General features: G+C 34.2%; 1 protein-coding gene across 1 annotated transcript in view; it reads left to right on the forward strand.

Moving 5' to 3' along the window:
• LOC129227711 (uncharacterized) overlaps positions 1–11,849 on the forward strand; it is a 29,905-nt gene extending 18,056 nt beyond the window's left edge. Inside the window, exon 2 of the mRNA XM_054862312.1 lies at positions 9,529–11,849. Coding sequence (XP_054718287.1) covers positions 9,697–11,640 — 1,944 coding nt within the window. The 5' untranslated portion in view covers positions 9,529–9,696 and the 3' untranslated portion in view covers positions 11,641–11,849. The remainder of the gene's footprint in view (positions 1–9,528) is intronic.
• Positions 11,850–13,226: the final 1,377 nt, after the last annotated feature.

A 13,226-nucleotide genomic window follows, 5' to 3' on the forward strand; every position in this document is an offset into this window, starting at 1 on the left:
TCACTTTACTCCCATCTTTTCTACTATTTTTAAACTGATTGTTTCAATTTATCATTAGATGATTTTTATTAAAACTTTTAGTGATGTTGGTTTTCGCTGATAGAAGTAGAACAGTCTGTTCTTAAGGTGTTTAAATTATTTTTCATAAATCATATTTACTTTCTTCCATATCTGATATGTGTAGAAGGATATTTGATTCGTTAAAATTCTCGAGTTCTGATTTTCGATGTGTGCAGAATAGCTGAATCCATTTTTGAGGATTTCCGAAAAATATCTGTCATGATGTGTGTGATCCATCTTTTTTGGCTATGCGACTTCAATTTTGGAAAACTTCCAGGAGATCGCCCGCAATGTAACGCCAGAATGACACCCTCTTTATCATCAAGAGTCATCTAAAACTACGTTTCTAGTAATGCAATTTCGAAAAATTTATAGGAGAGAGCCCCTGATTCCCCTCCCCCCTTTTTCCTTAACACTATCAAAGACAAGCCTAGAATTGTGTTTTTGGAGTATCAATTTCAAAAAATTGCCGAGGGAATAGCACCGAAATTCACCTTCCACTAATATTATCAAGATATATCAAAACTACGTTTCTAAAGCTACAAGTTCGGAAATTTAAGTGGAGCGCCCCTCTCCCTCCTTCCCACTCTCGTCAACATTAAAAAGTCGTCTTAGATTTGGTTTTTAGGGCTTCAATATCGAGAAAATTCCGAGAGAGTTTCCGAAAACTCTTTTTTTCTTAACGTCACAAAGATCGGCTACAATTGCGATTTTAGAACTTCAATTTCAGAAAACTGCTTGTCCCCCAATCATAAATAGCGGTTTTTAGACTTTAATTTTTAAAATTTTCCTGGGACGAGGTCTAGGATCTCTTCTTTCCTTAACATTACCAGCGACAGTCGAAAACCGCAGTTTTTGAACTACAGTTTTGAAAACAAAGGAAAGCCCTCGTTAACACAACGGTAGACTATTTACAACTGCAATTTTAAAGTTTCAGTGTTGAAAAATTACCGGGAAGGGAGCAAGCACCAAACCTTTTACACCCCTAACATCACCAGAGATCGTGTAAAACTGTGGATTTAAAATTAGAATTTCGAAAATTTTCCGGGGAGAAAACCCCCAAGCCCCCTATCTAAGTGACGATAAATTTCCGTTTCACGGTTCATATTGTATACATCTAGTAATGACTCCATCTCAAGCCCAGAAAGTTGTCCCTGTAATTATTCATACGTTTGAAAAAAAAATAAATAAAGTGTAGCAAAATTCATGGATGCCCAAAACTTGTTTACTCAAGGTCCACGTTTTAAAATTAGGAAAGGCGAGGCGAGTCAAAAATTCAACAACATTTCAGTTCAAATGGTATTTGTTAGCACTACCCCCAGCCTCCCCCCCCCTGAATTTGACTGGAAATTAAACACTCTAAAAACTTATGTTTAACCCAATTCGAAAGCGAGAAAATTTTTTTTGGGGGGGGGGGAATTTGCGCCATTGAGCTTGGGGGGGATGGGCACCCCTGCGAACATTCACATATTAGGATCACTTTTTCTGAAACAAAGTGTTTCAAATTGTGCAGGTTTATTTGCAGTGCAATAGTGGAGTACTTTATGAGAAGTAAAAATACCTGGAAAAGGGTGCCTTATCAAAATAAATGAGGTGGGAAATTATCTCTGAATGATTTGATCCTCAATGTTTATCCTGAAACCAAGACTGTCAAAAAAAAAAAAGAAAAAAAAAACTACATTGGATATGCAATAGTTTTTGCCGCTAACGGTGTGCATCTCTAAAAAATTCCTTAATTACCTCAGCTCCCCGGGACTTATCTTCCCGCTTTTAAAATTAAAGGCAATATCCCAATAATTTTATTGCGCTACTTTAATTTGCCTAACCTATGCTATGGAGTTTAACCCCAATTAAAATCACTACGGAATAATATGATTTTGACTTTGTGTTGTTCTTACAAAATCCTGCAGAAGATTGGTTGGCTCATATTCCTTGCAACCTTATGGTCCTTGCATATTTCCTTTTCCAGTTTAATGATTACAGCTTCCAATGAAAAGTTCTTATGAACGTTGTATATGGGAAGATTATATTGCCAGTGGGAATTATGTGTTGGTCTCTCTTGATCAGGAAATGAGGTAAATCAATTCGTTTCAAACCTCATAAAAACGGAAAAAAAAAAAAAGTTGCTTCCAGTTAAATTTTAAATTAAAAGTACCTGCATAATATTTTTTAAAGATAGATCGCTTTTTAACCCGAACAAGATCAGGAAGGGCCGCTAGAATATTATAAAGGTGACGGTGCTTCTTCCTTTCTTTGTTTCTTTGTACCTGATGGCTAGAAGACCCCATAGTACCTATAGCTCTGAAACTTGGCACAAAAATCAAACGTACCACGGGGGCATGCACCTCGAAGCCGAAATTCTAAATTTCTAACGAGCTTTTTCTTTATTAAATGTTTTATGTGATTTTTAGCTCTTTTTTGTGTTTAATTCGTTACAGATCCCCAACCAATCGCGCCAGAAAAATGTTTTTTTTTTTTTTTTTTTTTTTTTTTTGTACTATAGTGTAGAGAATTTAATTTTAAATATGATGACAAAAACAATTTTGCAGATTGACTGAGTTTTGAATTTTTTATGAATTTTTGAAAAAAACCTTTATTTTGCGTTTTTCCTCGGGTTAAACTTTTTTCTAAACTCATCCCGCCAAAAGTATCAGAGATTTCTTTTCTGAAAACTTAGTATGTAGTATTAAAAGCATTTCTCCCTCTTCAGAAATTTTTTTTTTCAAAAATACACGATAGCTTTTTTTTTAGAGTTTTATAATGAAATTTTGAAAAAAAATTTATTTTTAGCTTTGTTTCAGGTTTAATTATTTCTAAACCCATTCCGCAAAAAGTATGATATACATATATATATATATATATATATATATATATATATATATATATATATATATATATATATATATATATATATATATATATATATATATATATATATATATATATATATATATATATATATATATATACAGGGGCGGACTGGCCAAGTCGGCTAGTCGGGTCTAGTCTTGTTATAGCAATGTTTTTCAGTTTTACGTCTTATTTTAAATCTTTCTCAAAATGTTGTGGATATTTATAAGTAATTACAACTGTTTACTAATTTGATCATTGTTATAGTAGTACCTCAAGCAAACCTTCTGGGAGTTTTTACCACAAGGTTTACGGTTCTAGTTCGAACGATGATGAAGACAATGTGCCGCTCGCTGAATTAAAAAGTACAACATTTCAGAAGCTTATGTTACACCAGCGAAAAGTATGAAGAAACACCAATGGAGTTGTTTCCTTCAGTCAAGAGTACTACTTTTAGTCACTGAAGTTGATAGAATGAGCGAAAAAAAAAAAAAGCATGGACTTAGAAAATACTTTTATTTTTCCAACAGTTATTTCTTTTAAATGTCCGATTTTTCAAACAAGGTGTGGTCTTTATAACGTCACAAATGATGTACTTTGGCGCTACTCCACTGGCGCGCTGAATGTTTACGCTCGCTGTCTACCGCGTTTCCAGGTTATGATAATTCAGAAGCGAATTTAATATTGCTCACTACGCTTGCTATCAACCATATCGTTGCCATTACATATGAGCATAGTAGATAGCATAGACGCACGTCGTGCGCGGATACATTTAACGCTGAGCAGATGCATTTGCCGTAGATATGCATCGGCTGAAAATTGTTAATAATATCCATATGAAACACTGATTATCTTCAAAATTTGAAGATAAGTTAGTGAAAAATATTCACTATTGCTTTCACGAATTCAAGATTGAAAGCAAAAGGCATTTTCTTACTAAACATTTTACCACCCACTGCAAGTTGATTTTCATTCCTGCAGGTAGTTTTGAGCTATACGCGCAGATCCTTTATATTTGTATCTTACTACGCATATGAGTAAAGAAGCGAATTAAATATTGCGCTCTGCGTAAATGGCAACAGTGAATGACAGTTCATCATTTGCAATGTCATGCTCAGAAGCGTAAAAAATAAAATTGGGTCTGCGCACCGATTTAAATATTTTTTTTAAACATAGTAAACTTTGTCAAACTAATGGTTAAATCTTATGTTTTTAAGCATGCTCCAACAGAAAAAAAAATACTTTTAAAATTTCGGATGAATGACATGAGACCGTGTCTAAAATGCGACAAGTGGTATCATGCACTGTAAAAAAATTCCGAAACGTTACTGAATATTTCCGAGTAACGTTTCAGGATTTCAATGGTTTTAATCCACTTCTTGGAAAAATGAAGTATCACTGTCAGAAAGTTTCCTGAATCGCTACAAGTTGCACAAATGAAGATTTCTTACCGTTATGAAAAATATTGTTAGCTCCCAGTTTAAAGATTATCTGAGCGTATTTATAAAGTGTATCGGCATCAGTTTAGTTACGGCCCGTCCATGCTGATTAAGCTCCCAAAAGAAGCGAATAAGGATGAACTACGTTGCTTTGCAAGAATTGCAGGCGAGTAAAATTCTCGTTTCTTACTTGCAATTCTTGCTTAGCTTTGGCCATGTTTGCAATACTGCTTATGGAACTTTCTTAATAACTCAGGAAGATGCCAAGCTATTATATTGTACCTACTTAAGTTTACTCTTATGTTTCAGAGACATGAATGGGTTCGAACGGGAAAATTTCTGAATTTTTCAGGAAGCTTCCGGGACAATTTTAGGAAAGTTACTGAATATTAGTGGAAAACGTTCCTGGTTTTTGCAAGGTGTGTTACTGGCAGAAATTGGAGACATCAGCTGCCCATTATTTTCCAGGAACGTTTCTGAATCGTTTTTAAAAGTGACAGGAATGCGTCGGTTTGGCAGTCTATTCTATGACAAAAAAAAAAAAAAAAAACATTGAGCACCCAGATGTTTATTAAGCAGAGAAATTTTTTGTCACTTTGAATACTTTAAGCATGATTAATGCATAATATATTTGATCTCAATCACCAATGCTAAAAGCCCATTTTTATTATTTACTAGCTTAATACCCGGCGTTGCCCGGGTGCTTCTCAATGCAACATATCTTTCAGATAATTAAATGGAGGAATTCTATCTAAATGACAGTAAAAACCTGCATTCACACCACTCTAGAGTCAAATTTTCAAGACTGCAAATAGCACAGAAAGTTGAGCATTTGCAGAAAAAATAGCATCAAGTAAAAACGAAAAAGCATGAGGCATGTTATCGGGGTTATGTCAACAATGTTCTTTGGTTCTGTCGTGTCCACTGGCACGTTGTCAGCGGTTGAAACAGATGGGCGGTACATCCATTGCCTTAATGCAGAGACAAATGATTGTCTTGCATATCTTGTGGGACAACCTTTTACGTGGTGCTTCGAATACGAAAACCGTTGTTCTGTGTTTGAAGGTTTTGTATACCTCAAGACATTAAAGCATGTTGTAGTACTCTTCACATACATTTTATTCTGGAAAAAAAAAATCATGGAATGTCTTCCTAGAAAGAGTCGTGAGTAAAATTCAATGGCTTTTATCAGTTATAAATATATGCAAAATATGACACCGTTACAATATTTTCAGATATAAAAGTTAACGTTCCGTTTCACGGATTTTCTGGCGGTGTTTTTACTTTCACGGTTTCACGTGTTAGGTAGACTCATTTTATAAGTTTTTGTAAGTGTTCAGGTATGCAAGCACATTCCGTAGAAAACTGTCACTTAGTATAAATTATTTCACAAAATGTGTCTGTTTGCCTTTTTCGTGTAGATTTAGTAGCATGCCATGTAGTAAAATTGGATAAGTATAAGTTGCATAAAAAGACGTACGTCAACTACATTTTATTTTCTTATATTTATGTCAAATTTCTATTTTCGTAAGCGAAAATGACAGTTAGACATTAATATTGGTGTCTTGCAACGATTCAAAATTTGTCTTGATTAAAATTTTATTTCCAATTTTTAAAACCTCACACTTTTGCCGTAAATGTTGTACATGATAACTCAATCTGATGCAGGTAGTAAGAGCACTTATTTAAGTTTGCTGCTCTAAAGTATTCCTTTGAGAATATCGAAATTTTAATTTACATAGGCACAGTCGTAATGAGGGGTAGGAATGGTTTCACTGAATAATAGTTACTATAGATATAGTTATAGTTATCATTTTAAGTTACATTAAGCATTAAAAATGGAGTGCGTGAACACGAACTTATGAAACGAACTATATAAAACCCGTCAGTTGAACTGCCTTATAAAGAAATAGACGTACACATTTTGGTCACTATCTGCGTATTTTTTAAAAAATTATTTGCAGGTCATGAAATTAAAAGAAAGAAAAAAACCGTCTTGTTTCTACTTACAACTGTATATTAGACAATTTTTTGTTTATGTTTTACAAAAGCTTGTTGCACATTCTGTTCCCCATATCCGCAGCTTCAAAACGAAGGAAATGTATTTCCACGTTTAGAAACGTAATTCAACCACTAAAAAGTTAAATTATTCAAAATTTTTTAATTTGTAAATTTAACTCAAATCTTGCTCCTAAATACAATTTTTAGTCCCCGTTCCAGCAGCAAAATGAAATACATTTTTGAGTGAACCCAACCTTAAGCATGCAACATAAAGCTATCTATATGGGAAATAGGTAATTTTCACATGCATTTAAAGTACTTGATCGCCTGCTCTTCTGACTTATTGATCGTGATACAGAACTTAAGTCTTACTGGAGATCTTAATTTCTTGAAGTTTAAAGAATGATGTATTGCGATTAGTGGTTATACATGAGATACTAATTGTTTCACCTTATCCCTCCACTGTGAACAGAGTTGCTTCTATAATACTGATGCGTATCCATTTTTATCTTACACCATTTTTCAATGACGGTTGAATTACTTAGTAGTAGTTACAAACACTAATATTTTTCGATTGTTTACAATAAAAGTTATCGAACTGAGAGTCTTGGAATTGGAAATGGAGCTTTGCTCAACTAATTTCACGATGAAGACTAAAAAGAAAAAACTTTATAATGTGGTGTAATATTTCATCATGCCCATTTCAGGAGCAATCTCTTAGTGTCAAAAGTTGCATCATACCCGCTAACTGGTTTAAAATTATTGCTAGTCAGCGGAGATGCTCCATCAGGTGTACTATTGCTTCGAGCGTTAAAGTAACATAAAATTTTAAACGATTAAGAAATTTGTTTACATAAAAATGGAGACAGTTTATGCATTTTAAAAGTTTAAATTTAAATTAATATTTCTTTGCATTTTTTCAAACTTTAATACAATTTTTTTTTGTAATGAACCCCATGACTATCCCCCTCCCCCTTGAAAGATAAATTCAATCTTTACTACTATGCACAAAAATGATTATTTTGCAATCCATTAGCCCTATTAGTACTTTTACCCCTTTTTCTTTGATAACCTGGAGCGATTTCGGTGAAACTTAGGTGAACCGAATTAGGTAAATCATGGAATAGTATAAATAACATTTACATATTGATTTGTTTAAGGATAATACAATATTAAATTAAATTTCCTTTGCAAGGATGTCGTTTTAATATGAATTTAGTATTCTAACGCTAAAACTGTTGAAGATTGTACTTCGATAATTGAATGCATTTTTAATACCTATCTCATTTTGGTATTTTCTGTGCTGGTTATGCAGAAAATACAGATCAAAATTTCGTTTATTGTTACGGTATTATTACTTGAAAACTTATTAGCAAAATGATGAAGAACCGACGGTGTTTCAATGCATCCCTATGTCTTTTCCGGGTGCAATTTAAGAACTACTGAAAAACAGCATTTCTTTTTCATTCGGATTTCTTTCCAAACATGTTTTACGCATGTCGCTAATCGACATTAACGGCCATGGTTGAGGATACTTTTTGTGTTGATTGCATTTAAAATATCTCCTGGTGGTTATATGTTGTTAACCATTTTCATTTGCTTTGAACCAAGGTTCACAAATTTAACGATTACAGTTAAACTTTGAAGAAACTTCATCTAGGGCAGTTTTTTACGGGCTTTTCATGTAGACGTAATTCATAACTATACAAAAATTTGATCGTGCAGAAAAGAGCAATTTTATGACTCAAAATATGAAATTAGACCTCTTTGGGTGTTTTTAAAATTCCAAAAACCCGCCTATATGAATTCCTGAGTAACAATTTACCTTTGTGCCAAATTTGGAAGAAATCCGACGAAAACTTTGGATTTGTATAAGGAACATATACACACCCACACACCCACAAACATACATCCATTTTTATATATATAGATTAGTGTTAAAATCTTAGGCCTTATTATTCTACCATTGTTTCTGCCTAACGACAAGATTTTTTAAAATGCCTAATTTTATGCTTGTTTTTGGCAAAAATGGCAGTTTTTTTATTAGTTTCTTATAGTAATTGATCTGTATGCTTAGCTAATATTACAATTCATTGATTCGGATACGTAGTTTTTATTTTCTTTCAAATATCGCTTTGGTTTTCCTTATTACCCACACCTACCTTATTTAAAAAATAATGCCTTAAAGTCTCTTTTCTTTAAAAAGTGTTTTTTTTTTAAAGATATTTTGCTTTAGATAGTGCGTGTCTGTTGTGTAGTCTCTGTGTCTGTTCGTATTTTATGTATCAATTTCAGGAAATTCGGAATTTTACTCGGTAAATTGAGAATTTTCCTTCCTCCAGGTATTTAAGTTCGCGAAGCCGCTGTGTATAATAACCACTTATATAATTCCATAGAAATTCCAGGTCCCTATTCCCCTATATTGCTGAACCCTTTTCTGAAACTTAATATTTACGAGTTGTGACTATGGCAAAAAAAAAAAAAAAAAAGGCAGTTTGTACCAGGGCTGCGGAGTCGGAATCGAAGGGTCAGAGAGTTGGACTGATTTTTAGGCAAAAGAGTCGGAGTCAGAATCGGTTATTTTCCATCAAAATCCGCAACTCTGCCAGTGCTTGCGGGGTCGGAGTCAGAGTCGGAGTCGGACTAATTTTGGCATTAAGGAATCGGAGTCTAAGTCTGAGTTGAAGACTCTAAAATTTCCGATGCCGAAGTCGGAGTCGTTCATTTCCCCTCTGACTCCGTGCTCTGGTTTATACAGCAATTAGAATGTTTTAAATGCCTTAAATGTATATGTAATCTATAAAAACAATCAAAAATCTATTTCCAATGTATTTTGACCAAATTTCATCAACTCTCTTCTGCTATAAAATTAATCTGGGCGTACTGAAGCGCTGAGATCCCATGCAGTTTCCCCTTTTCTCCCATCCTTACTTAGACCCTGATATTGTCCATGTTTTTGTTTTTTTTTCCTCAAGAACTTGCATTACTGATATAATTTAATGTATAGAGTGTTCAGATGTTCGAATAGCATAAGTCGATAAAGTAAATGAAATTTAAAAGAAAAATCAATCCTATCTTAGAACATTTCTTAAATTTAAAAAATAATGATAAAGTATCAACTATACATAAAATATAAAAATGTTTAATGCTAATACATTTTTTTTAAATTTATTTCCAGGTTGAGGCCATCCGTGAAAAAACAGGTTTCGAAAACATGCATGAAGCAAATGTCCTGTTCAGTGAAACGCATCTTTCATGAAAGCGATAATTGTGATTAAAATACATAAGACAAAAGTATTTATATGACTTTATATGCATCATTTTCATATAAAAACTTTCAAGTACAATGAAACGAACTTTCAAAAGTACAATGAAAATAGTGAGACTATCATTTTTTTTAACATTCGTCATATTAACTATGTATTCAATCTTATATTATGCATCTAGCGATTTTCCTAAATTCTTTGTACAAAACTTGGAGGAATCACGTAAAGAAGTAATTGAAAGAAATTATCTTTTGCTAACCGAAGGTTGTAAAGTGCCTAGGTACGATCCGTTTGATCCAACAGTAATCAAATATTATTCAGAAAGAAGCGGTGACATTCCCTGCAAAGGCAAAAAATACTTAGATGTCGACGACAATCATGTTATTTTGTTAAGTGATGAATTTAAAAAAGATTTTGAGAACGAAACCATAGCATGTGTTTATAAGCCAATCATAAGAAACCCCAAAAACTCAACTTCAAGAGCTGATAATAAAGTTGAATATGGTGATGAAGGTGAATTAAAAATTGGAGAACTCTTACCTTCAGAATTCGTGAACGTTGTCTGTAAAGTTCACGATAAAGTCGTATACGAAGATTTTTTGGCGGCAACTCCTTTAAAAGCAGGTGTGGAAAAAAGATGTGAAGAAAAATGGTCAAAACAGAACATCAGCAATAAATTAAACATCATCGTGATAGGTATTGATTCTATTTCTAAGTTAAACTTTGAAAGACATTTTAAGCTAACAGCAGAATATTTGCGCAAGAATCTTTCTACATTTGAGTTTCATGGATACATGAAAGTGGCGGACAATACATTTCCGAATGTGACGCCGTTGTTGACGGGACATTTCATAGAGCACTATTACACAGCTTCCAACCAGGATAGATATTTCGATGATTTAGACTTCATATGGAAGAATTTTTCATCTCTTGGCTACAGAACACTCTTTGCTGAAGATGCACCAGTTATGGCAACATATAACTACGTAAAAAAGGGTTTCCAGTATCCTCCAACAGATTATTTCTTCAGGCCATTTACCCTCGCAGTAGAAGATGGTCCGTGGTGGAAAAGGAGCAAAAGGGATTGTTTCCAGGCAAAGCCTGAAATTCGTGCGCTCTTTGATTATTTGAGAAGTTTCCTATCCACAATGAAAAATAGACCATTCTTTGCTTTTACTTGGGCAGCTAGATTAACCCATGGCGATTTGAACAAAGCTGGATTAGCTGACAAACCATCATTCGAACTACTGAGAGATATCAATGAAATGGGGCTTCTAAATACAAGTATGCTCATTTTCATGAGCGACCATGGAATTAGATTTGGTGGCATACGAAAAACATACATCGGCAAGATTGAAGAAAGAATGCCGTTCTTGTTCCTTTCGTTTCCCCGTTGGTTCCTAAAAACTTACCCAAAAGTAGCCAAGTATTTGGAAATTAATCAAAAACGTTTGACAACACCTTTCGATGTGCACGAAACTTTAGTGGATGTGTATCAAATTATTTCTGGAAAATTAGATTACAGCTCTACACCGTATGGGAAAAGTCTCTTCAGAGAAATTCCCTTGAAGAGAAACTGCAAAACTGCCTACATCTTGCCCCATTGGTGTGTTTGTCATGAGTATCGCAAGATGTTTTCTATTGACACGTTGTCAATCAGGGCTGCCGACTCACTTTTAGAAAAAGTTAACAATCTGACTCATCCATATCGAAATGTGTGCGCCTTTTTGAAAATTGACAAAGTATTAGACGTTAGAGCAAGTCTACCAATCACCGCTATGCTTAAACTTGACGAACTTAAGCATTCTGGTGAGAATTCCGTAGTTTATGGAGAGAAAGCCAATCTGTATGTCGAGTTGCTGGTAACGGTGAAAGCAAATCCGGGAGGTGCTGAGTTTGAAAGCACAATTCGCTCTTTCAGAGACCGTTTCGAAGCGTTGGATGTGAGTCGGATAAATAAGTACGGAAATCAAGGTGACTGTGTGAACGATTCAGAATTGCACAAATACTGTTACTGTTCTTAACAAAAGGAAAAGTATTAATCGGCCGACATTATTTCTGTAACGATAAACTGTTTCTGATCATATGGTTTCATTTGGAATTACCGAATGGGACATCCTATGTATATCACTGTGCGCGGATATGTATACAAGGTTTTTCATATTCAATGGAACAGGAAGAAAACGCATCTGTGAAACTTGTATTTATTTCCTTTTAACAAATCAAATTTACAGTAAAACCATCTGTTCTTGTTTCTATAGATGTTTCATGTTCTCCCTTTCAGAGAAACAAAAAATAACTTAGTGAGGTTTTACTCCCTACTTGGGTAAAACTCTAGACTAGGAATTCTGAATAGAGCCATTGGCTACCAGAGTCCCCAAAAATGGTAGCCATTACCAGTGGCAGAGTTACTAGAGGGGTGGTGGGGGCGTCCATCCCCTACGTGACCGTCATTTTCTAAAACCAGTAATATAGAATTGAAGGAATTACTAGCAATTGCTACTAATTTCAATCAAGTACATTCCACAAATTTGCTTTAAATTAAGTTTAGACAGTTAGTGTAGTCGAATATGGACAGCGTTACCCACTTTTTAATTTGAACCTAAGCTCGCGCCTCCCCTATTTTTTGAAATTTAATAATTTTTATATTTCTATATGTGTCATTAAACCTTTTTCTTCCACGGACTACGCTATAATGGTATGATAATACATTGCTATGACTTAGAACAGTGGGGGGATATAGCCCCCAAAGGGGACATTTGACACTTCAAGGAAGCGATAAGTTCGTGAGGGACGATAGAGGGCGATTAGTACTTAAAAGACAGGATAAAGGGTGGGGGGGGGGTGCAATTGACTCCCTGCTATTTACATGACGGGTTGGGGGGGGAGGAGGAATGGCTTTTACGGTTTTTAACCTCCTCCCCTTGAATAGAGTGTAAATCCGCCTCTGGCCATTGCCACTTTTGACTTTTGGTAGCCATTAAAAAAAAAAAAAAAACATCCAGAGCAAGAAATAAATAACCTTAAGGGAGTTTTTTAACCAAAATTTTGAAAGTACTTTTTCTGAAAGAACATGCTTAAAAACATAGGATCTAAACATTTTTTAAATAATTTGTTTAAGTTTAATATTTTTAAAAAATTACTTAAATCATTGCGCTTTTATTTTTTACATTTCTTGCCGATGACATCACAAATGATGAAATGCCATTCTGTGTTGCCATTCACAGAGCAGAATATTTAATTCACATCTTTAGTCATGTGTATTGGCAACGATATGGTTGATAGCAAGCGTAGAGCGCAATTTTAATTCGCCTCTTGATAATCATAACGTGGAAACGCGGTACAAAATGCGCCAGAGCATCATTTGTGACGTCATCAAGACCACGCCTTATTTGCAAAATCGGACATTTAAAAAAAATAATTTAAAAATAACTGTTGGGAAAATGAAAGAATTTTCTGGGTCCATGTTTTTTTTTTTTTTTTGTTTTTGTTTTTTGCTTATTCTATCAATTTCAGTGTCTAAAAGTAGTACTTTTGACTGAAGGAAACAACCTCATTATACAAGGGAGAGGAAGGGGCAAAACAAAAGAAACAGATTCGGCACATAAAC

This window comes from Uloborus diversus, chromosome 8 (assembly GCF_026930045.1).
Source record: "Uloborus diversus isolate 005 chromosome 8, Udiv.v.3.1, whole genome shotgun sequence".
NCBI classification, from domain to species: domain Eukaryota; kingdom Metazoa; phylum Arthropoda; class Arachnida; order Araneae; family Uloboridae; genus Uloborus; species Uloborus diversus.